Source organism: Peromyscus maniculatus, chromosome 1 (assembly GCF_049852395.1).
Source record: "Peromyscus maniculatus bairdii isolate BWxNUB_F1_BW_parent chromosome 1, HU_Pman_BW_mat_3.1, whole genome shotgun sequence".
Taxonomy (NCBI): domain Eukaryota; kingdom Metazoa; phylum Chordata; class Mammalia; order Rodentia; family Cricetidae; genus Peromyscus; species Peromyscus maniculatus.
Window position 1 is genome coordinate 156,895,169 of NC_134852.1, and position 22,298 is coordinate 156,917,466.

The window sequence follows — 22,298 nt, forward strand, 5'->3', positions numbered from 1 at the left end:
GCCAGGTTTGACCTGCTGCCGTGGAGGGTCAGGGGGTGGGATGCTACCAGGAAGGGGAGCTGCAAACTATGTGGGAAGTAGCCCCTGGGTACCTGAATTTCACCATGCAGAGAAACCGAGGCAAAAAGGCTAGGGACGGATGTGAGAGATGGTTAGTAGATAAAATGACTCGGTGAGCAAGCCTGACGGCCTGAATCCGATCCCTGGAACCCACAGTAGACAGGTAGATAACCCCCTTCTATACCCACACGTGCACACAGTTGGCTTTTGTTTGAGACATGGTTCCCTCTGCGTAGCCCTGGCCATTCTGGAACTCACTCTAGACCAAGGTGGCCTGGAGCTCAGAGATCTGCCTGCCTCTGCCTCCAAAGTGCTAGAATTAAAGGCATGCGCCACCACTGCCTGGCTTAGTTTTTTTGTGTTTTGGTTTTTGGAGACAAGGTTTATGTAACAGCCCCGGCTTGTCCTGGAATTTGCTTTGTAGACCAGGCTGGCCCTGAACTCAGAGATCTGCTTGCCTCTGCCTCTTTTTTTTTTTTTTTTTTTTTTTTTAATTTTATTTTTATGTGCATTTGTGTTCTTGCAATGGGTGTTGAGGTCCCCTGAAACTGGAGTTACAGACAGGTGTGAGCTGCCATGTGGGTGCTAGGAATTGAACTCTGGGTCCTCTGGAAGAAGTCAGCACTCTTAACCCCTGAGCCATCTCTCCAGCCCTTGTTTTGTTTTTTAAAGGCTAGCCAGGTACACACCTCTAGTCCCAGCATTCCAAAGATAGAAACAGGAGGATCTCCTTGAGTTCTAAGCCAGCCAGAGCTCCATAGTACATAGGTGGATGTCTTGCTTTGAGTTAGATGCACACTTCCTCTCTTTGGAGTTGTGGTCACAGATCCTGTGGCTACAACCTTACCTAGAGAGGCCTGGGAAGATTTGGTATGGGTCTGGGTGATCCTGAGAGGCCGAGACCCCACAAGGGTCCTGTGATAGGCAAGAGTGGGTGGGGTGTTTCTGGCAGGAAACGGAAGTGCCAGTAACTTCTAGACTAGTTAGTATACTTGAGAGCTCCGGACTCACTTCTCACTCAGCACAGCCAGAGTCAGAGGTGGGTGCCTACGCACAGGCCATCGGATCAATGGTAAGCTGTGGAGCCCTCTGGGTTCTTGGGGCACAGTGGGCTGGAGGTGGATTATTGAGGTTCCAGGAGCTAAGGAAGGGTCCTATCACAAGAGACCTGGGATAGCAAGGCCCAGGACTAACATGGGGTGAAACCTAGCCTTCACCTCAGAGCTGGGCTCTCTGGAATTCAGGGCAGGCTCTACCTCACTCTAGGTCTAGCCTTACTCCAAGACCCTTGGGATAATCCCTCATCTGGTCCCCTCATGAGCTGAGTTTGGGTGTAACTCCTTCCCTGGAGCCTGGTGTGCTGGGGAGGCTTGTACCCAGCACCCCTCCCCCACCCCTGCTACCACACCCCCCACCTGCTTTGTTCCAACCGCAGGCTTCCTCTGATAGCTACACATGCTACCCCAAACTGAGTCGTGGCCCTGCATGCCTGAGGCCCTCCAGGGCAGAATGGGGAGCTGAACGGAAACCTTGCAGTTGGGGCAGCCCCGTGGTTGGGAGGAGGGGTTTCAAAGACCCCCATCCTAGGACCAGCCATCCTGAGTTGGTCTAGATATTTCCATCATGGCCTCCAGAGGGCCACCTGCCTCTCATGCCCTTCAGCTCCCTCCACTGTCCAGGCGGGCCATTCACCACACCCAGCTAATGCCCATTGGGCATCTGTGCCACCATGGTTCTGGGTGCTGCCGTTCCTCCAACCCCGTCATCCAGGAGATTATTCTGGTGGGAAAGGCAACAGAACAGATAATAGATTTTTCTTCGCTGGGATTTGGTGGGAAAAGAGTAACTAAGGGACCTGAGTCAGACCAGGTAGTATAGAGGTCTGGCAGGGCCTCATCAGCAAGGCCCAGGCCATGGCAAGCAGGTAGCCTTGGGGCTGTGAAAGCACAGCATTTGAACAGAGGGCCAGCCAGGGCACAGGCCTCGGGCGGCGGCGGGCCAGGGGCAATGAGAAGTGGATTACAGGGCTGAGTTGAAGTGATCTCACTAGGGCAAGGCCTTGACCAAATAAGGGTTGGGGATTTTCTGCTTGACGGTCCCTGTTTTGCCTGAAGCAACTAAGGACCGTGTCAGAGATGGCTGGGTTCATGGGTAACAACTCCTCCCTACTGTCTCCCACAGGCTCTGCCTGGTCCCCTCCGATGGAGGGTGCTGTTGGCCCTGCCAGGGGCCTTGGCCTCGGGGGTGGGCACGGAGGACGGTGCGGGCTCCAGTGCTGTCACCATCGTCCTGCTGTTCCTGCTCCTCCTGCTGCTGGTCACCGCCCTGGCCTTGGCCTGGTGCCGCCTCAGCCGTGTCTCAGGGGGCTACTACCACCCAGCTCGCCTGGGTGCCGCCGTGTGGGGCCACACCCGCCGCCTGCTCTGGGCCAGCCCTGCAGGCCGCTGGCTTCGGGCCCGCACTGAGCTGGGATCCCCAGAGGAACCGGAGCAGCAAGAGGACGAACAGGATGCCGAGGAGGATTTCATGATGGACGGTGGCCCCGAGGAAGCGGGTCCCCAGGAAGAGGAGCAGCGGAGTGAGGCAGGAGCTCAAGCGAAGCAGGACCCAGAAGCACAGGACACAGACAGTGAAGGAGGCCTGGACCTCGGCTCTCAGGTTCCTGTGGGCCCAGGCAGCAGCGCTGAGGCCCTTCTGAGTGACCTGCACGCCTTTTCAGGCAGTGCAGCCTGGGATGACAGTGCCAGGAAGGCAGGGGGCCAGGGCCTCCATGTCACCGCACTGTAGGAGCCAGCTTGTGGTCCTGTCCCTGCCGCAGCCCCTGACTCGCTCTCTTCCCATGTTGTCCTGATGAAACACAAGCTGCCCCGGACCTTCATCATCCCACCCTCACCTGCAGCTTCTCAGACTGCCACCTGACCAGTTTCCCAGAGTGTGTGCCCCTACACACACACACACACACACACACACACACACACACACACACACACACACACACACACACACACACACACACACACACACACACACACGGCAGACACTGAAATAAAACTTGTCAAGTCCTGAGATCTGTAGTCCTTTAGCGTCCCCTCCTCTCCCCAAACGGGTCATTCTTGTGTCCTAGAGTCCAGCGAAAGCCACTCTGCCATGATTCAGTCCTTTAATTCTGTCTATAAGGACACGGTGAAGTAAGTCCCTCTGATGGCATGGGCACTGGGAACCGCTGCCAGTGGCTGCAAGCTGCAGCCTTCCACGTACATGATTGTAGGGCTCAACCACCCCGCAAAAGATCCTGTCATCTCCCAAATCTAGCCAGCTCGGAGGCAGCCAGGTTCTCACAGCCAGGGGAACCAGCCTCGGCGCTGACCTCTTGCTCTAGTCTCTTAGCGCCCTGGGCGCCCGCGGCCCTTCTTGGATTTCTTGGTCCCTGAGGGGGGACGGATGGGAAGAGGGGCCGTGCTTGTGGGTGGCGGCGGCGACGGTGGTGGCAGAAGCGGAGGTAGAGACGGCTCCATGGGCTCTGGCGGGCCAGGGCTGGGCCGGAACCCCTCAAAGGGAGAGAACTTGAGGGGGCTGCAGGAGAAAGCAAGGCCGAGTGAGAGCCTCCTAAGCTTAGACTGGCAGTAGGTCCACAAACTGCCGCTTTAGCAGCCCGTTACAGATGGACAGGGGTCCCGTGGGCTAGCCCTAGAGAAGAGCTTGGCCAGAGTAGCCCAAAGGTACTGGTCTGTGCTAGAGAGCCCCTCCCCAGCCACATGCCTGCCTCTCCCTGGGTACCTGATGGGGGTGCGGGGGCTGCTGTTAAGACGCCTGGGGGACCGCAGCTTGGGCTGGAACGAGAAGCCCTCCTTGATGCTGTCCAGGACAGAAGGTGCCACGTATGTGAAGCCCTGTGGGGAAAGGCCAGGGCAGGCGATGCTTGGCAGTCCCGGCCCCTAGCTGTAACCCCTGCTCGGGTCCCCATCACGCCCAGGCCCTCACCAGGAAGGCCTGGTCAGCACTCTCGCTGAGGGTTGTGTCGTCGGGGCTGTCTACCGGCGTCTGCCGTGTGAAGCGTGTGTCAAACTGACTCACATCCTCTTCTGACTGCTGTGGGAAGACCCATGTGGCGAGTTAGGGGGATCCAAAGTGCAGGGTCTCCACCTGCCACGGGGCCAAAAGGACCCCCAGACACTCACCAGACTCGGCCTGAAGGGAGGGTCCACACGGCGGGCCAGGAGGTCATCCCAATTGATGTGCCGGAAGAAGGGGTGCCTCTGAGGTAGAGGGCGCCCAGGAACGTGTCAGGGATTCCCCTTGCCCAGCTCCCTGCGGCGGCCCACTTGACTCTCTGGCCCCAACTCCTTATGACAACCCCAGACTCACCTGCACCTCAGCAGCATCTCCTGGGCCACCCCCAATTCGCTGAACGGGATTCCGCTTCAGAAACTGCAGAGGCAGAGAAGAGGTGAGGGTGAGGAGCAATGGTTGGTAAGTGCCCAGCCTCCAGATGGGGAGAAGGCAAGCAGAAACGAGGCATAGGCTCTGCCCACTGAATCCTCAACACTTTCAGAGCTTGGTTGAGTGCCCTCTTCATGAAGCCTTGGCAAACTCCTGCTCATGGCCATCTCTCTAGAGGGCTTAGGATGGATGAGACTCTCCTCCCCGCTTAAGAGGCTGGTGCCGGCATTTCTGATGGAACAGGGCTAGTTTACAAGAATACCCTGCTGATGAAGACAGAGACCCAGGACTGCTCAGGCTCTCAGAACCCAGGCCTAAACTCAGGGTCTCGAACCCCAAAGCCAGCACCCCTATCACTCCCAAAGGCAAACTGCACAGGATGGGGAGCCTAGCCTTCCCCGGGGCCTAGGGACAGTCAAGCACATGTACAGCATTGCTGACAGGGAGCCTGTCCCTGGACAAGAGGGAGCCCCACCTTTTTGGCAAGATCCCGAGCATCCGGGGTGAGGTAGGGGGGCAGCACCAGCTTCCCTTTCATGATTTTATCCATGGTTTTCTTTCGGTTCTCCGCGGTGAAGGGCGGCTGGAGGAGGCAGAGGGTGAGAGCAGCCTAGGGGCTCTTCCCACCCAGTCCTGCCCCAGCCTGGAAGGGGGGGTTCTCCCCAACACCCACCCTCCTCCCAAGGAGCTGGACTTGCCGATCCAGTGAGCATGTCGTACATCAGGGCCCCCAGGCTCCACCAGTCCACTGCCCGGTTGTGGCCACTGCGCACTAGAATCTCTGGGGCCCTGGGAGGCAGGGGAACTGTCAGTAAGGGCAGGGCCCCTCCCGTTAGTCTCTCAGACCCAGGACCAGCCAGGTGCTACTTACATGTACTCAATGGTGCCACAGAAGGTGTGAGTGATAGCACCCTCATGAATGGACTCTTTGCAGAGTCCAAAGTCTGTCAGTTTGATGTGGCCTGAGGAAGATCGTTAAAAGGGATGACATGGGATGAAATATGGCCTAGATCTACTTGTGGGCCCCTCAGTCCTGCCCTGCAGACCCCCACCAAGACAGGGGATGTGTGTGTATGCATGCATGCACGCACGCAACATGCTCACCCTGGCTGTTAAGCATGATGTTCTCAGGCTTGAGATCCCGGTAGATGATGCCTTGGGAATGGAGATGGCCCAGGGCCAGTGTGATCTCAGCCAGGTAGAAGCTGCAGAGACAGGACAAGGTAAAGGCAGGGCAAAGGTGGGGTAAAGGCAAGGACAAGCACCCCCAGAGACCCACCAGGCTGTGTCTTCCAAGAAGATGCCTTCTCGCTCAAGATGTGTGAAGAGCTCACCACCTGCGACACAAAGCACATTAGCCGCTGTGGAGTGAGGCCCAGCCTGTTGCTGTCTGAGTGTCAGTTTCTTCTAGAGAAAAATGGGACTTGTAGATCCCACCCTACCTGCCTCCCAGAGCTGCCGTGGGGACTCAATTCAATCAGCAAACATCTACCGTCGCCTACTCACTCGGTGCCTGGCCCTGTGCTGGGTGAAGCTGGGGCAGAGTTGAGGAGACCCAGCCATTGCCCTCAGGACGCTCAGTCTAATGAGGAGACAGACATGCGCACACCGCTCTAGGATGCCAGGTAAGAGCTCTGAGCACTTCACAGAGCCTCGTGGCAGAGGCCATAGGAAGCTAATCTCAACATAACAATGGAAAAAGGGCAGTGAAGGTGTGGCTTTCGGGGTGTTGACAGAGTGAAGAGGGGTACTGAGCATGCACGTAGAAGCTTGCAGGGCTCAGCAGGTACTGGCGAAGCAGGTAGAAAGCGTGGGCCTCAATCACCCCTGGTAAGCAGTGGCGTGACCAAAAAGGCCAAGGCTTTGTTTGGGTAGTTAGAGAAGCATGCTCTAGGAAGATGAGTTTGCAATCAGTGGAAGACATACAGGAAGCCAGGTGAGCTAGAGCCTCAAAGCTAGTTTAGAAACAGACCTGCCGGGTGTGGTGGCACACTCTTTTAATCCCAGACAGGGGCAGGGGGTGTCTTTGAGTTCTGTGTGGTAAGCTCCAGGCCAGCCAGTGCTCTATAGTGAGAGCCTGTCTCAAAAAGACAAAGCAAGTAGGTGTAGTGGCACGTGCCTTTAACCCAGCACTCAGCACGTAGAGACAGGCAGATCTCCCGAGTTTGAGGATCTGAATTCAAGGTGAATCTCCTGAGTTCAGGGCCAGCATGGTCTACATAGAGAGTTCCAGGCAGGCCAGGGCTACACATAAGCAGACCCTGTCTCAAAAAAACCAACAAGTTAAAAAAATAGATCTTATAGGAACAGTAACTATTCATGAGACTTCCAAGATGAAGGATGCAGTTAGATAGGGACCTGACTGGGTGTCTGGCCCACAGGGAATAGGCAGAAAAGGTAGCAAAACTGGATGAAATTTCCCTCTGGACATCAGCACAAACTCCCAGTAGCCCCACACACCCCACAAACACTAGGCACTGGATGGATGTTTGCTGAATGAATGAACAAATGAAGGGACAGACAGATGGACATGGCCAGGCATGGTGTGTGAGCCTCCTAGCCGTCCTCTACAACCGTCTCTCAGGACTCCCTAATTCCCCGCGTTCCCCAGGCTGGTCCCCTGCCACCCACTACTCAGCCTAGCCCACACACCTACCACTGAGGCACTCCAGGATGAGGTAGAGTTTGCCACCTGTCTGGAAAGCGTAGGCCAGTTCCACAATGAAGGGATGCTTCACGGATTCTAGAATGTTCCGCTCAGCCCGGGTATGTGCTGTGTCCTTGGCATTGCGTACAATCTTGGCCTAGAGATGCAGGAATGGCTTATAAGGTGAGGTACCCAGAGTGCTTTCCTTTTCGCTCTGTGGTCTGATTGTCTTATAGACAGCTCAACTCTGATATTCAACCATGCAAAAGGGGAGCTAGCATTCTAGTAAGTACAAGAATACAAGTCAAGACTCCTGTTGGGTTATTTATTTGTTTTGTTTTCCGAGACAGAGTTTCTCTGTGTAGCTTTGGTGCCTATCCTGGACCTATCCTGGATCTCACTCTGTAGACAAGGCTGGCCTCAAAGTCACAGAGATCGCCTGCCTCTGCCTCTCGAGTGCTGGAATTAAAGGCGTGTGGTGCTGCCAATGCCGCCGCCACCACCACCCAGTTAAGTCATGACTCTTGTTTCAAAAATATATTGAAACACAACTTGGTCATATAAATGTCTAGACTCTAGGTCTGTGTAGACCATGGACACCCAGCAATATCATGATCTTCTGATCAGTAACCAACCCACAGAATCAGGGTGCCAATGGTGGATCATGATCACAATGAGCCCTTCTTCTAGAGGCTTCTCCAGTTGCCCTCCACAAGACCTGGTCAGGACAAAGGTGATTGGAGGACTGGGAACAAGACTCAGATATTGAAGGTGCATACTATGCAAGCATGGAGATCTGAGTTTAAATCCCCAAGTAACCATATAAAAAGCCAAGGATGGCTACGAGTGTGTGTGTGTGCCTGTAACCTCAGCACTGTGGGGGGTGGAGAGAGAAGCATCACTGGGCTTGCTGGCAGCCAGTGAGAGACCCTGTCACAGAAGATAAGAAAATGATAAAGTAGGGAATCCTATACTCTCCTCTGGCCTCTATACATGTACAAATCACCTGATGCCCACCCACCCCCAGTAAGTTTAAGATGATTAGACTTTGTGAAAGATCCTTAGTCAGTTACAGTCTGCGCCCCCACCACCACCACATCTGTCTTTTTCTTGCTCCTCAGCCATGACCCTTCTGCCATCTTTTGTCACTTGAATTTCTCTGTAATTCTGCTGCTGTGAGCAGTAAACCTTTTCAGGAACTGGTTTATCCTCTCAGTTTCTCAACCCCGACACTTTGTTATTCAAGACAAGGTATCATTATGTAGCCCAGGCTGTCCTAGAACAACTCAGGTCCTCCTCCTGCTTCATCCCTTCACGTTCTGAGACTACAGGTGTATCCTACCAAATTCAGCTGAACTTGCCATCACTGACACACCAAGCCTGACGATTCCTTGTTGTGGGTTCCTGTTTATCTGCACCTCTGCCTTCTAGTCACCGAAGGCCAACAGCACTCCCCCAACTAGTCCTGACAATCAAAATTCCCCATGTCCCCTAGCAGGCAAGTTACCTTAAGAACTACTACGAAACAGTGTATGTGACAAGAGACACTAAGCTAGCAAGTGCCAGGATAGGGACTGTCTCCATCGTATTCACAGCTGTCTTTCCTGGCACAGGTTGCTGGGGGTGGCAGCTACTCAGTATTTGCTGGCTGAGCAAATGACTCACCTTCCTCAAGACTTTCATGGCATATATTTTGCCCAAGTTGGTGCCTTGCACTTTTCTCACCTGGAACACCTGTAGGGCAGGGGAGACAGGATCAACTTCCCTCACCCATCCTATTTGCAAGGAGCCCCACCCTAAAGCTCTAGTACTGGGACCAAAAGGCCTAAGCTCAGCTCAAGGGTGGAGCAGTAAAGATCTCTATCAGATTTTGAGAGGATCTGCCCTTCCCACCCTCAGGTTTCCAGCCTTTTGGGTGTGAGGGATGGTATGCTGCCTCAGGCTAGAGCTGAGGTCACCAGGGGAAGGGGTGCTAGTACCTTGCCATAGCCCCCCTTGCCCAGCACACTCAGAAGCTCAAAGCAGTGGGGGCCGATGCGTTCAGGGCTCAGGTTCACGCTGCTCTCTGTCAGCTCCACCTCCTCATAGTGTCCCACCGTCCTAAAGACACAGTAAGTCAATGAGGGCAAGGTCCTAGTGTACCCCAAGTCCCATTCCCCTACTCCGTGCCCCCATCCCCCAGAGAGACCCTCACTCACTCCAGGCCAGCAGCCCTCAACTCGCCAAGGGGACACACCTCCTGTGAGAAACCGAGGGGTAAGAACCATGGGAGGTGCCAGAATATCTCCTCCCCACCCAGACTGAACTGCTTGTCCCATAGGAAAGGACTAAGCATAGGAGAGACCAGGGATGGGGAAAGGTTGGGGAAGTGAGACCAAGGATCGAAAGGGGACGGTCGGGGCCAGGGGCTGGGAATGGATCTGGGAAGAATCGGGGTTTGTAGGGGTCAGAGCCCACTCAGAGTAGGGAGTGCCATGCCTTTGGTTAACTGGCCGGCGGGAAACACTCACCGCAGGGCTGAACTCTGGTTCGCCCTCGCCCTCGCTGCCTTCTTCGGTCTCCAAGTCTATATCAAACACGGCGGCCATAGCTCCGCCGGCCCCGCGGGCCCCTCGGCCCGGACCAGGCGGAGCTCTGACTGACAGTCCCAGGCTTGGGTTCTACGTTATCTTTCCGCGACGGCAGCTGCGCGCGCTACTGACGCAAAGTAGCTTCGCCCACTCTCCGGGAAGCCCTTTAGCCAGGTGGGAAGGAAAGATGGCGGCTGTCGCAAAGCCTCTCGGGAGTTGTAGTTCCAGAGATCTGGACCATTCATCCTGCAGCCTTCTGAACCGACTTTATCAGACCGCCTCTTTCTAATAGGGCTCTTCTGTGTTCGCACCCGACACGAGCAACGCAGAGCCTCCCGTTTTGGCTCTGGGACAAATTCGAGATTGAATGGGCAGAATCACAGGTGCATGCAGGTTTGTGTTTGAATGGCAAATCGTCAGTCATTTTTGGAACTGTGAGCTGCCAGGCAAGTCGTGTCTGTTCGACTGTATTAGGGACACTCCCCACAAATCTCCCTGAAGCTCTTAGACCCTGCAGGTTTGACATTTGCTGGGTGATTTGCCTGGGCTTTGTTAACAGGCTCCCGTTCTGAAGGACTCAGCACACCTAAATATGGACTTTTATGAACTTAAGCATATTAAGTATTCCTGCTGCCTGGTTCAGAATAGGTACTTTAATAGAATATGTTTGAAAGACCGGGCGGTGGTGGCCTTTAATCCCAGCACTTGGGAGGCAGAGGCTGCGAATCTCTGAGTTCAAGGTCATCCTGGTCTATAGAGCCAGTGCCAGGGCAGCCAGGGCTACATAGTGAAATCCTATCTCGAAAAACCAAACCAAAAGAATATGGTTGAAAAGATGAAGAAGACCTATCGAGATGACTGGGGGGGGGGGGGGGGCGCGAACTGACGTTTCCAGCACGCTTCATGACTACCGTGGACTTTGCATAAAGACAGGAGCACTGATCTCAGTTTCCATGGGCTTTGCCCAAGGCCAGAGGTCTATGTTCCTCCTCTTATAGGTGACACGAAGAGACAGATCTGAAGGGGTAGGAGAGGGCGGGGGTTTGAACCCACTCCCATCTGGGCTGGGCATGACAGTGTGGAGATGAAGCTGCTGTTTGTTAGTTCCTTAAAGGCCAGTGTGGTGAAATAGTGTACCCTAATAAACTTGCCTGAGGATCAGAGGACAAAGCCAGCCACTAGATTAGACATAGAGGTCAGGCAGTGGCAGCACACACCCTTAAATCTAGCACTCAAGAAGCAGAGATCGGTCTGGACCTCTGTGAGTTCAAGGCCACACTGGAAACAGAGCCAGGCAGTGGTGGCACACACCTTTAATCCCAGTACTGGGAAGCACACACGCCTTTAATCCAAGTAAGTAATGGTAGGATGGAGAAAAAGGTATATAAGGCATGAGGAAACAGGAACTAAAGCAGTTTCGGGTGAGGGCTCAAAAGCTTTCAGTCTGAGGATTTATGGAAACAAGATTGGCTGAGGAGTTGGTGGGGTGAGGTTGGCTGTGACTTGCTCTGCTTCTCTGATCTTTCAACTTTTACCCTGATATCTGGCTCTGGGTTTTTTATTAAAAGACCATCTAAGATTCAAACAACAGGCTAACTGTCCCAGACTTTTTCTTTTAGGTCACCAACCAGCTCCAAAACCATGACACAAAGTCTTCTTGTTAGTTATGAATTCTCGGCCATAGCTTAGGCTCATTTCTTGCTAGCTCTTATAATTTAACCTGTTTCTCTTCAGCTACATTTTGCCTTGGGACTTTTTAACTTTTCTTTCTTCCTTCCTTCCTTCCTTCCTTCCTTCCTTCCTTCCTTCCTTCCTTTCTTTCTTCCTTTCTTCCTTCTTTTCTCTCTCTCTCCCTTCCTCTTTCTTTTCTTTCTTTCTTCCTTCCTTCCTTCCTTCCTTCCTTCCTTTCTCTCCCTCCCTTCCTCTCTCTTTCTTTCTTTCTTTCTTTCTTTCTTTCTTTCTTTCTTTCTTTCTTTCTTTCTTTCTTTCTTTCTTTCCGTGTATCTTACTTTCACAGCTACTCATGTCTGACTGGTTGGCATCTGCCTGGTTTCTGGCCCCAGGTGTGTTCCTCTCTTTCTCCCTCATTCTCTCCTCCCTCTTCTCTCTCAAGCCTGGAGCTCTCCTCCTACTTATTCTCTCTGCCCACCAGCCCCGCCTATCCCTCTCCTGCCTAGCTATTGGCTACTTGGTTTTTTATTAGACCAATCAGGTGCCTTAGGCAGGCAAAGTGAAACAAATGCAGCACAAACAAATGTAACATTTTACATCTTTAACACATCTTACATCATTAACAAGGGCAGCAGAAACAAATGTAACACACCTTCACATAGTTAAAGTAATATTCTGCAGCATAAATACATGTAACACATCTTTGCCTAGTTAAAGTGATATTCCATAGCACTAGAGTCCTGGGGGTACCTGGGACTAGATGGAGGCTTTTGGGAAGGCAAGAGGACCCAGAAACGTCCAGATGCTTATTTTATGGTCCTGGAGTCCAGAAGACTATGATGTCAAAATGGCTGTACTGCTTTGGAATAGACCTGAGGCAGAGGCGTGTGCTGAACTAGGTTTTGGGCAAGGTGATAGAAAGGGGGGCAGGGAAACAGAGCACCACAACCCCTCCCCCTAGCACTTAATCCTTGCTATTTGAAATGAGACAGGAAATGGGCAACTGGGTAGTTGGGCCTGTCAATGCCCAAGCCCTGACAAATGCCCAGCAGGCGGAGACGGGCCTCAGCAGGGCTGGACCCAGAACAGGCCACATTGCAGTAAGGCTCCTCATACTGGCCAGGGATCAGGGCCTCCTCCAGCAGGTTGAGTCGCAATAGACCCTGGTCATGGAGGGCTTGCATAGTCTCTCGACTGCCAGGGGAGCTCAGCAGCTCTATGTGCTGGGACACCAGGCACATGATGCCCACCAGGTAGCCACGGGCCCGAGGGTGGGCAGGCAGGGCGGGCTGCAGGCCACAGGCCACCATAGTAGAAGCCAGCAGCAAATCCACACCATAGAGCTCCAGGATCCAGTCTCGAAGGTAGAATCCTCCCATTCGAGGGTTGATCTCGATGAGCTTTGGCCCAGCCCCAGTCATCTTGAGCTCCACATTGAAAACCCCATCTAGCAGCCCACAGCCTAGGCAGCAGCGAAAGGCTGCCTGCACCAGCTGGGCCTCCTGCTCTGGTGCTAGCCCAGTGGGCATGCAGGCTGCAGTCTCTGTGAAACCAGGCAGCCTGGTGGGGCCATTGTCAGAGACAAAAGCAGCCAGCAACCGTCCCCCAAACACCACCAGGTCCACATCGTGCTCTGTGCCCTCGACAAATTCCATCAGCAGCATGGCATTGCCCCAGCCCAGTCCAATGCCTGGGTGGTCAGCTTCACCCTGCAAGTCATGGAGGATCCGGGAAAAGTGCTCATGGCACTGTGGCCCATCCTTCACCAGCTGTACACCCACTGCTCCTGACCCAAATTCCAGTTTCATCACACCTGGCAGGGGTACCTGGTGCACGGCTCTCTCCACATCAGCCTCACTCTCCAGTGGGCAGCAGGCCACAGCATGGAGGGAAGTCGCAGGCCAGGGGGGGCCCTGGCACCGCAGCAGGTGTAGGTGGGTACGGCTCTTCTGCTTTGCCAGGCACATGGCAGCTGGGGGGCTGCAGGGCAGACCCAGCTCCCGGCAGAGGAGAGCAGTAAGCACCAAGCAGTCATCCCAGAAGGAGAAGCAGCCATCTAGCTTCAGGTTGCGCGTCCGGACCAGCTCAGCCAGCAGCTGTGCGTTCTCCTCATCTCTCCGGTGCTCAGTCACATCAAAGTGGATGAAGGTCTGCACCAGCTGGGATGCAAAGTGGTTGGGGTCCGATTCCACCAGGTGCAGCTGCAGAAACATAAGCCAGCAGGAGGGACAGCGCGTCACAGGTGTTGGGTCATGGAAGAGACAGGATGGTGTCCCACAGGGGAGACTGAACCATGAACACCAGGTGCTAAATATATGTTTATTGATGGCCTGTTGGATAAATGGGAAGTGCAGAGGTGAGACACCTTCACCTTGGAGGGGAGGGAAGTCAGAAGGAAAAGCTTCGGGAGGAAAGGGCAGGCTGAGTGTGAGGGGCCGGGTGCAAGAAGAGAACACCAGAGCGCTCACTAGGGCCTGCTCCCGAACAGCTTTCTGGCGGGGCTTGGAGACCAGCCATCAGGGCTGTGGAGACAGGTGGCTCGGTTATCATTCATCCCGAATATTCTAACACTGTAATGTGATGTGCAGGATTCCTGAGGGGCCCTGTGTCTCCAGAGCTTGTGACTTGCTGGGGGAAGTACAGACACAGGGCAGCTGACACTCAGGACAGAAGCAGCCGCTGGTGAGGGAGGGGAATGGTGAGGGAGGGGAAGTGGCTGCCTGTAAGGCAGCTTGGCATCAGGAGTCTTTCAGAACTTCAACTGGCATACACACTATCAGGTAGGAACTGTGATGCCAAGGCTGCTGGGAATTCCTCAAGGACCATGCACGGTGGAGAAAAAGGCAAGGAGGCCACTGTGGTGGACCAGGGCCAGCCTGAGAGAGCCTCGGCTTTCCTACCTGTTTCAATGGAGTGAGAATGTCTGTTGCTTGGTTAGCTCCAGATCCTACCACGTGAGCCCCTGCCTCCTTCCAACGGTAGATTTGACTTGAGATCTGTGAACTGCTCTTTCGGCCCTGGAAGACCCTATGTGCCAAGCTGCAGGAATTCGGCTCCAAAGACCGTTTCCCCAAGACAGAGCTAGACTCTACCCAGCTGTTCCAGACCTAGGAACTACAAGATTTGGCAGTACATGCTTGTAATTCCAGCATTGAGGAGGCTGAAGCAAGGAGGATTGTGTTACAAGAACCAAGTCTGAGCTACAGAGAGAGAGAGAGAGAGAGAGAGAGAGAGAGAGAGAGAGAGAGAGAGAGAGAGAGTAATCCTAGCACTAGGGAGACTGAGGCTGGAGAATCTCAGAAAGATCAAGGCCAGCCTGATTTTCCTATTAAGTTTCAGGCCAGCCTGAGCCACAGAGTTAGACCCTGTCTGACATATATAATAACCACTGAAATAAACAAAAAAAATAAAAATAAAATAACGTGTGAAATTCCAGAATCTGGAGGTAGAAGTAGGAGGATCAAGTCCAAGCTAGCTTCAGCTATGTTAGGAGTTTGAGGCCATCAAAAGTTATGTGAGAACCTATCTCAAAGATCCCAGATTATTGAGGGCTGGAGAGATGGTTCACTTGCTGCTTTTGCAGAGGGCCGGAGTTCAGTGCCTAGCCTCCACATCAGGTGGCTCTGGGTCTGATGACACCCTTTTCTGGACTCCACTGAGGCCTGCACACACGTGTGCATATACAAAACTCAGGCCCACTCACATACATAACATATAAAACAAAACACACATACATATAAAACATCCATTTTTAAAAGTAAAATCAATCAGGGCTGGGGCGATGGCTCGGCAGTGAAGAGCACCAGCTTCTCTCCCACAGGACCAGGTTTGATTCCCAGCACCCACATGGCAGCTCACAACTGTCTGTAACTCCGGTTCTAGAGGACTGATGCCCTCTTCCGGCCTCTGAGGACACCAAGCACCACCTGGTGCACAGACATACATGCAGGCAAACACCCATACACACAAAATAAAATGAAATGAAAACTGGGGCTCTAGCTCAATGATAGAGTGCTTGCTCGAATAGAATATACAAGACCCTGAACTCAGTTTCTAAAACAGCAAGGAAAAACAAAACAAACAAACAAGAAACAACAACAACAACAAAACAGCTTTAATCTCAGCACTAGGGTGGAAGAGGCAGGAGGATCTCTGGGAGTTTGATGCTAGCCTGATTTACATAGCAAATTCCAGTCAACAAGGGCTATATAGTGAGACCCTTTCTCAAAAATAAAGAAAAAAATGCCGGGCGGTGATGGCGTAAACCCTTAATCCCAGCACGCGGGAGGCAGAGCCAGGCGGATCTCTCTGAGTTCCAGGCCAGCCTGGTCTACAGAGCAAGATCCAGGACAGGCACCAAAACTACACAGAGAAACCCTGTCTCGAAAAAAGAAAAGAAAGAAAACAGAGATCTGAGCTCCGCTGCTGACCCGGAGTACCCCCTGCCTCTGGCACATTCCAACCCACTTATCCCAGCTCCTCTTTTCCTCCTTTGCCCTCTCGGAGGGGGCCTCTCACAGCAGCCGGCCCCGCCCCCGCGAGGAGGCCCCGCCCCCGGAGCGACAGCCTCCGCCTGAAGGACTAGCCCCGCCCATTCAGACCCCCGTCCCTCCCTCCACCAATCAGACCGCGATTTGGGGCCGCGCCCCGCCCACCTTCAATCCGTAGTCGCGCGCAGCCTCCCACACGAACTTCTTGCTGACGCCGCCGGCGCCGATCACCAGCAGCTGCTTCCCGGCCATGAGGCGGCGCCCCGAGCGCCGTAGCATGGTCTCCACCAGCGGTGCCGCCGCCGCCTCCTCAACCGAGCGTCCCAGGCGCGGTGCGGCCCACAGCCCCTCCAGCGCGCCGCACGCCTCCAGGCAGAGGCCACTGTTCAGCTTAAGGACCGCGGGGGTCAGCGTGCGGCCGGCCACTGTGAGAACGAAGTCCACGCCTGGGCCGGGCGAGGATGCACGGACTGAGCATCCCCCCAACCCGGCCCCCACGCCGCCCAGGACGAGCCGCGCCTCCAGTGCTCACCGAGGAAGTCGATGTGCACTTGGCGCCCACCACGCTGCTCAGCGCTCAACCCGGCCTCCAGGGCCAGCACCGCGGCCAAGGCGGCCTCAGCTGTTGCTTTGATGCGCTGTTCCAGAAGCGCCACCTGCGCCGCCTCTTCTAGGCCGCACTGGGCCAGCGCCGCCCCCAGTGTCCTCGGCAGGGTGTTGTGGTGCCGCACGAGCTGGTCCCCACGGCCCACGCCGCACACCACCTGACCACAGTGCGGCTCAGAAGGGGCAGGGCCCGGGAGAAGCCCCGCCAAGGCTCACCTTTCTAAGGACCCCTTGGACGCCAGAGCATCTTCCCTGCACCAAGATACAGGCCCCACCTTCCAGAACCCCCTCCTTCCATCAAGACTTAAACTTTATAAATCACTCTTGGCTTCACTGGCCATCTGGTCCCCAGATCCCTCGGGGTTACGCTGGCTTTCAGGCCCAGCTCGGAAGATTCCAAGCATGCTTGCTCCCACATGCTGTAGCCACCCTGGTTTTTCCTAGCCTTAGCGTGTCTCTTGCAGACCCTCATCATCTCCTCTGGAGTTCTGCTGAGTACCCAGGAGGTCCCCCAAGCCTTTCTAGGTTCCCCAGCTTGGAGCTCTTCCTGTGGGATTGACCCTAAATTAGTTTTTTTTTTTCCTGTGAGGAGGAACATGCTGGAAAAGGAATCAGGCCCCTAGGTCCTGAACAGGAATTGAACACAAGGCCCCGGGGCTCCTGATATAGAAGGTTCAGGAGGGTTAAAGAGGAAGAAGTGTCAACCCCAAGAGTCCCCTCAGAAATAACCAGAATCCCTCCTCCCCAAAGATCATGTCCTCTCTGCACCAGGCCCTCATCAGATCAGTGGGGGTGGGCAGAACTGGGGTGGGCAGGGCCATGTCCTACACCTGAGCGGGTCTCACCTTGCTCAGTAGGGGTCTGTCACCCTGAATCCGACACACCACCGCACAGATGCGCACAGCCAGCTCAGGGCCGGGTGCTGGACTGCCTGGGGGAACATGGAGAAGTTTAAGCCCAGAGGAGGTCTAGGAGGCCAGTTACTGCTCCCGATTCCTGGCTGGCACAGACAAGAACCTGGTAAGGGCAGCCGGGCAGGTGGGCACATGGCCTCCACAAGGACACTCTCCTCTTCCTCCAGCTTCTCCAGCAATGCCATCACTGTGTTCACCACTGCGGATGGCTCCACCCGCAGGTGCAGGCGCAATGCCTGCTGTCCCCGCCAGCGCCGGCCACTGAGCCTCACAGCCACCTACAGCAGAAAAGGGAAAGGACCCTCCTCACCACCACCTCATGTTCCTGAAATGTAGGATGCTCATGCTACAGACGCAGTAGGTAAACTGAGGTAGGAAGGCACAGGGCACTGCGGTGGAGAGGTGAGGCAGTGGCAGCGAAGAGTTTGGGATCGTTTCCCAGCAGGACTTGGAGATCCTAACAGGTTCCCTCCTTTGGGTACCCACGAAGACCTCAGTGCACAGAGGGACCTGTTGTTACCTGTGATGCCTCACCCAAGGCCTCGGAGTGCACGAAGGCCTCCACTTCCTCTTTCACCAGGGCTTCCTGGCCCTCCTTCCCACTCAGCTCCACCAGCCGCAGTCCGGGGCTGGCATCCCCTCCCCGAAGCAGCCCCGGAGGCCTGTAAGTGAACGCCAGGGTCGCTGGCACAGCCACAGCACTCTGCTGGGACAGCAAGCACCTCATCAACAGCCGGTCCTCCAGCAGCCCTGCCAGCTCTGCCGAGGCGCCCGTGGGGCAAGTGAGGTTCCGAGCCAGCTCTGCTGCCTCCCTGCCATGGCCAGACGCCGGCCCCAGGCCCGCCAGGAAGTAGGTGGCATGCCGAGGGGGAACAAAATCATCCAGGAATGTCAGGCCCCCCGGATAGAAGCTCACAGCCTTGGAGACCAGCAGAGATGCCTCACCCTCTTGGCCTGGGGCTGCCACCTTCGTCAGCCAGGCAGGGGACAGGCAAAGGAGCATGTTTCCTGTGGGCAAAGAGAAGAAGGTGGCTGGCCAGGGAATGCTTATGTGGTGCCAAAACCCTCAGCCTCCAGCCTGGGCTTCTGTGTCATGGGGGTCAGTGATTCCCAGAACCCACCCCTACTCAGAGCAGCCGGTCCTGGGGAATGCAGGCAACTGCCAAGTTTGGTGGGTATTTTGGGATATAGCTGGGCTAGGGCGGGGCTGCCCTTTCTGTAGGAGAGGGTAGGGAACTGGGGCACACACTCACCAGGGCTCTGGACCCCACCCTCCAGCAACAGAGATAGGAAGGTGCTGGGGGAACCCAGAATGCACAGGGTCACCTCTGCCCCAGGGCAGCCTGGGGGAAGAGAACATGGCCATGTTCACCAAGAGTCCTCCTCTTGCTGCCCTTGTGCCCACTTCCCGTGACCTTCCCATCCCCGCCCTCACTCTTAGGCCTCCCAGGTCCTTCTTAGGGGTCAACTGAGAAGAAGGCAGAAGACAGAGGGAGCTGAATATGAAGGGGGAGATGTCTGTTATCCTGCCTTGAGACTGGCTCTGTTTTATCTGCATCTGTTCCAGAAGGCACTGGAGGATGAGTCTAACCTGAGTTTGGATTTTGCTCGTGACCTCAGAAGGGCCACTGTTTCTCTAAGCCTCAGTTTTCCAGTCTGTGTGATGGGAACAAGTCTGTGATTCTCATGTATTCTAGCTGCAGATCATTTGGTCCACACAAAATGATTCATGACCCACCTGATCTATGAAACAAGGAGGCATCTTGGGATCGCAACTGCTCAGCTGCCTCCATAGCATCTCCTAAGACATCGCTCTAGAAGTTTCAGCTCCACAGAATATGCAAATGATATCGTGGATTTCCAGGGAGCAGGATAGGGTAGAGTGGGACATGGTGGGGCGCCCTGACCTGATGTCCTGGAGACAATACCTGCCTGCCTGAGGCCCTCTGGTTTTGCCTTTAGAGCCTGGGGGAGGAACCAGCCTGAACAGACAGAGGGAAACAACTGGACTGAAGGTCCCTCCCTGTCTCTGGGAGACCCCTTTGTGGAGTCCTGAGGCACCTGTTCGAGGTGCCTGGCTGCGATCCTGGGTCTCAGGAAGGCCAGCTTGCTGCAGACAGCTCTGAAGGAGACCGTAGTAGTACACAGTCCAGGCCCGAGCCTCGGGCTCTTCTGGGGAGCCCTTGCAGTCCAGGCTAACATCCTGGCGCCAGGGCCCAAGGAAGCAGCCTGCAGGTGGCAGGGCAGTGCCTCCTTGACATGGTCCTTCCTTTCCATCCAGGTCCTTGGATCCCAGGGGATAGTCCCACTCCGTACTCAGTGGATCCAGGCAGAGCTGAGCAGGGAGCAGAAACGGTACATCTTGGGCAGGATTGGCAAGGGAGCATTTTAAATCACTTAATGGAATAAACCCGCTTCCCAGTCCCACTTTTCCCACCTAGCTCAAGTTCAAAGGTCCAGAAGAGGAAGGGGTTCGGTGGAGGGAAGTGTGGCTAGGTGTGGTGTCCTGAGAATGAGAAGGAAGTCCTCCTGACGGACTGCTGAGCCATAGCCCACACTGGGGTCCGTTCTAGCTGGGTTTGCAGGAGCCCAGGTTTGGTTCTTGCAATCCAGCTGCACACAGTAACTGCCCCACAGCTGGTTCCTGACTGAAATATCTCAACCATTGCCCAGCTCTGCTCTCTCTGGGCCTCAGTGACTCATCTACTGTCATGGACTTTGCTGGCACCTAGTAGGTGAATTTATTTTCTCTTCCTCACCCCCATGCAGTGCCTCTGGGTGAGGGCTGGTATCCATTTTACCTTCCTTTCCCTCCCCCCCCCCCCCCCCGGCAGGGTTTCATATAGTTCAGGCTGCCGTCAAGCTTGGATGTAGTGGAGGATGGCCTTGAACCTCTGATCCATCTGTCTCTACCTCCTGAGTGCTGGGATTACAGGCATGTGCCACCATGCCAGATTTCCATGGCCTCCTGGATACTGAACCAGCATTCTACCAACTGCCTTGCAACCTCAGTCCCCCCCCCCCCCCTCCTCCTCCTCCTCCTCCTCCTCCTTCATTTTTCTTTTCTTTTTTAGAGATGGGGTTTTGCTCTTTAGACCAGGCTGAGAACTCAAGGCACTCCACTTCCCAAGTGGAGGGATTACAGATGTGCACCGCTACATCTGGTTTCATAGGGAGCTGGGGATTAAACTCAGGGCCCACTACATGCTAGGCAAGCATTCCTCCAAACAATGACAGCCTCAGCCCTGTTTTGCTTTTGTTTTTGCTATGTGACCCATGCTGGCCTTGAGTTGGCAATCCCACCACACCTAGCTAAATATCTCTACAGGTGTATGGTGTCCTGGCACCGTTTTCTTTGCAGGAAGTCTGACACCCCTGTCCCTTCTCTGAGGCTGGGAGTCTCAACGTGACAGAAATGGAGACGTTACTCCTTGCAGTGCCTTGGCCTTTCCAAGCCTGGCAGCTGGGCCTGTCTTTCAGGAGACGGCCTGAGCCACCTCAGACAGGTTGGTAGCTCTTTCTGGCTTGGCGGCTGCCTGTGCCTGCCTTATTCCCACCTCATGGGTTCTGGAGTGATATCTGGCCTGGGGGAATCATCTGTTGGCTCGGAAACTGTAAGCTATGGCCCAGACATCCAAGGTCTGGCCCTCAGACCTTCACTTGCATCTCAGGACACCAGGGCTGAATTCTTCCAGCCCTTTCCTAGGAAAGTACTCTGGTGTCATGGACTGTAGGCTCATTGCTATGTCCCCAGACCCAGACCAGTGCTGGGCACAGGGGTGGTAGTCAGTAGGTGCTGTTGGAATGAGGGACTATCACTGGGGTGACAGCACCTACCTCCTGGGGATAATGTGGCACAGGTGAGTGCCTGGTACACTGGGTAGGGGTCAAGGGGTGGAGTTGGTTATGGGTGGGAGCTGTCAGAAGCAGGACTCTCTGGGGGCCAGGCCTTGCCCTCCCTCTATCCAGGGACTCGGGCCTTTGTGGGAAGGGACCACAAGAGACTCACCATCGTGGAGGTGGAGAGGCTGAGAGACTAAGGGACAGAGAGACAAAGCAGGGATCAGGGCAGCCAGGTCCCTAACTGACCTTTCAGCCCCTAAGACTTCAAAGAGCCCAGACACCCTCCATCCTATCCCTGCCCCACCCCCACCCTTAAGGAGAAAGAGAAACTTCTGCTCCATGGACCCCAAGAGCCATGCATCTCTGAGTCCTCCAATCTCTACCCCCCATAACTGCAGCTATACTGGGGTGTTGCAGTGGTGGTGGTGGGGCTCCCAGGGTCCCCGGGAGTGTGTAAAGTTAGTGTCCAGCTCTACAGGTTTTCAGGGTCCCCAACCTGCATTCCCACTTATCCCTGCTCCCTGGCTCCCGGGGGGGTAGGGCAGGAACCGGGGTACCTGCTGGTGGTAGCAGCAACTGGACCAAGCTGGGCGGTCGAGCCGGCTGGGCAAAGACCAAGGGAGCGCTGCAGTGGTGGCGGCACCCTTGCCAGTGGTGTGCCCTTATATAGTGAGCCTGGCCATGCCTGGGGCGGGGCAGCCCGGACTCACGCCAGGGCCCCGCCTCCCTCCCGCTTTCCCTGGTGGCTCCCCCACTCGGCACCTCAGGCTTAGGGAAGGGACTAGTGGGAGGGAGCGTGCTGGATCTGACTGAAAGAGGCAGTCCACAGAACAGAGGGGTATCCTCAGACACACAACCCAAGGCCAGGACTATCCAGACACAGATAGGTCTCCAGTGAGGTCCACCGGGAGAAGAGAGGCCGTGGGGGGAGCCTGAGCCCAGCCTGTTACTGGAGCTGCCTGCCTGGGGTCAGGCAGAGGCTGAAGCCTGTCCTTAACTGGGGCAGAGCTCCTGGTGCTCCCAGCCAGGCAGCTATCAATCCTAGTCAGGAGTCCCC

At 55.1% G+C, this 22,298-nt stretch overlaps 3 protein-coding genes across 5 annotated transcripts; 1 reads left to right on the top strand and 2 right to left on the bottom strand.

Moving 5' to 3' along the window:
- The first annotated feature begins 1,057 nt into the window (after nucleotides 1-1,057).
- On the top strand, nucleotides 1,058-3,081 carry Ptprcap (protein tyrosine phosphatase receptor type C associated protein). The gene is made up of 2 exons (XM_006980540.4): nucleotides 1,058-1,132; nucleotides 2,242-3,081. The coding sequence occupies exons 1-2, from the start codon at nucleotides 1,130-1,132 to the stop codon at nucleotides 2,845-2,847; spliced, it is 609 nt and encodes a 202-aa protein (XP_006980602.1). The 5' UTR covers nucleotides 1,058-1,129; the 3' UTR covers nucleotides 2,848-3,081.
- A 122-nt stretch (nucleotides 3,082-3,203) lies between these two features.
- Nucleotides 3,204-9,834, bottom strand: Rps6kb2 (ribosomal protein S6 kinase B2). The gene is made up of 15 exons (XM_006980541.4): nucleotides 9,658-9,834; nucleotides 9,346-9,386; nucleotides 9,127-9,247; nucleotides 8,813-8,881; nucleotides 7,157-7,304; nucleotides 5,780-5,837; nucleotides 5,605-5,705; nucleotides 5,372-5,462; nucleotides 5,199-5,289; nucleotides 4,976-5,083; nucleotides 4,426-4,488; nucleotides 4,239-4,316; nucleotides 4,042-4,149; nucleotides 3,838-3,950; nucleotides 3,204-3,633 (listed from the first exon to the last, which is right to left on the bottom strand). Exons 1-15 carry the CDS (start codon nucleotides 9,733-9,735, stop codon nucleotides 3,444-3,446), a joined length of 1,458 nt encoding a protein of 485 aa, XP_006980603.1. The 5' UTR covers nucleotides 9,736-9,834; the 3' UTR covers nucleotides 3,204-3,443.
- Nucleotides 9,835-11,966: 2,132 nt separating this feature from the next.
- On the bottom strand, nucleotides 11,967-21,930 carry Carns1 (carnosine synthase 1). Of its 3 annotated transcripts, XM_006980543.4 has the most exons (10): nucleotides 21,799-21,930; nucleotides 21,408-21,434; nucleotides 19,460-19,733; nucleotides 18,652-18,741; nucleotides 17,919-18,406; nucleotides 17,502-17,676; nucleotides 17,330-17,415; nucleotides 16,411-16,642; nucleotides 16,044-16,324; nucleotides 11,967-13,589 (listed from the first exon to the last, which is right to left on the bottom strand). In XM_006980543.4, exons 2-10 carry the CDS (start codon nucleotides 21,408-21,410, stop codon nucleotides 12,363-12,365), a joined length of 2,856 nt encoding a protein of 951 aa, XP_006980605.2. In that variant the 5' UTR covers nucleotides 21,411-21,434; nucleotides 21,799-21,930; the 3' UTR covers nucleotides 11,967-12,362. The 3 variants fall into 3 exon arrangements, with proteins under 3 accessions (XP_006980605.2, XP_006980606.2, XP_006980604.2); XM_006980544.4 differs by lacking the exon at nucleotides 21,408-21,434 and having other exon boundaries at nucleotides 21,799-21,889; XM_006980542.4 differs by lacking the exons at nucleotides 19,460-19,733; nucleotides 21,408-21,434; nucleotides 21,799-21,930 and adding an exon at nucleotides 19,137-19,337.
- Nucleotides 21,931-22,298: the final 368 nt, after the last annotated feature.

Excerpts from the sequence above, each read along its gene's own strand:
- Carns1 (XM_006980543.4), bottom strand. Across the intron at positions 18,742-19,459 it reads CAGCCAGGCACCTCGAACAG|GCTGCCCTGGGGCAGAGGTG; the intron begins GTGCCTCAGGAC and ends CTCTTCCCCCAG. Across the intron at positions 17,416-17,501 it reads TGCCCGGCTGCCCTTACCAG|GCAGTCCAGCACCCGGCCCT; the intron begins GTTCTTGTCTGT and ends ATGTTCCCCCAG.
- Rps6kb2 (XM_006980541.4), bottom strand. The coding sequence starts at position 9,735 with ATGGCCGCCGTGTTTGATATAGACTTGGAGACCGAAGAAGGCAGCGAG. Across the intron at positions 5,838-7,156 it reads CATCCTGGAGTGCCTCAGTG|GTGGTGAGCTCTTCACACAT; the intron begins GTAGGTGTGTGG and ends TTTGTGTCGCAG. Across the intron at positions 5,290-5,371 it reads TGTGGCACCATTGAGTACAT|GGCCCCAGAGATTCTAGTGC; the intron begins GTAAGTAGCACC and ends CCTGCCTCCCAG.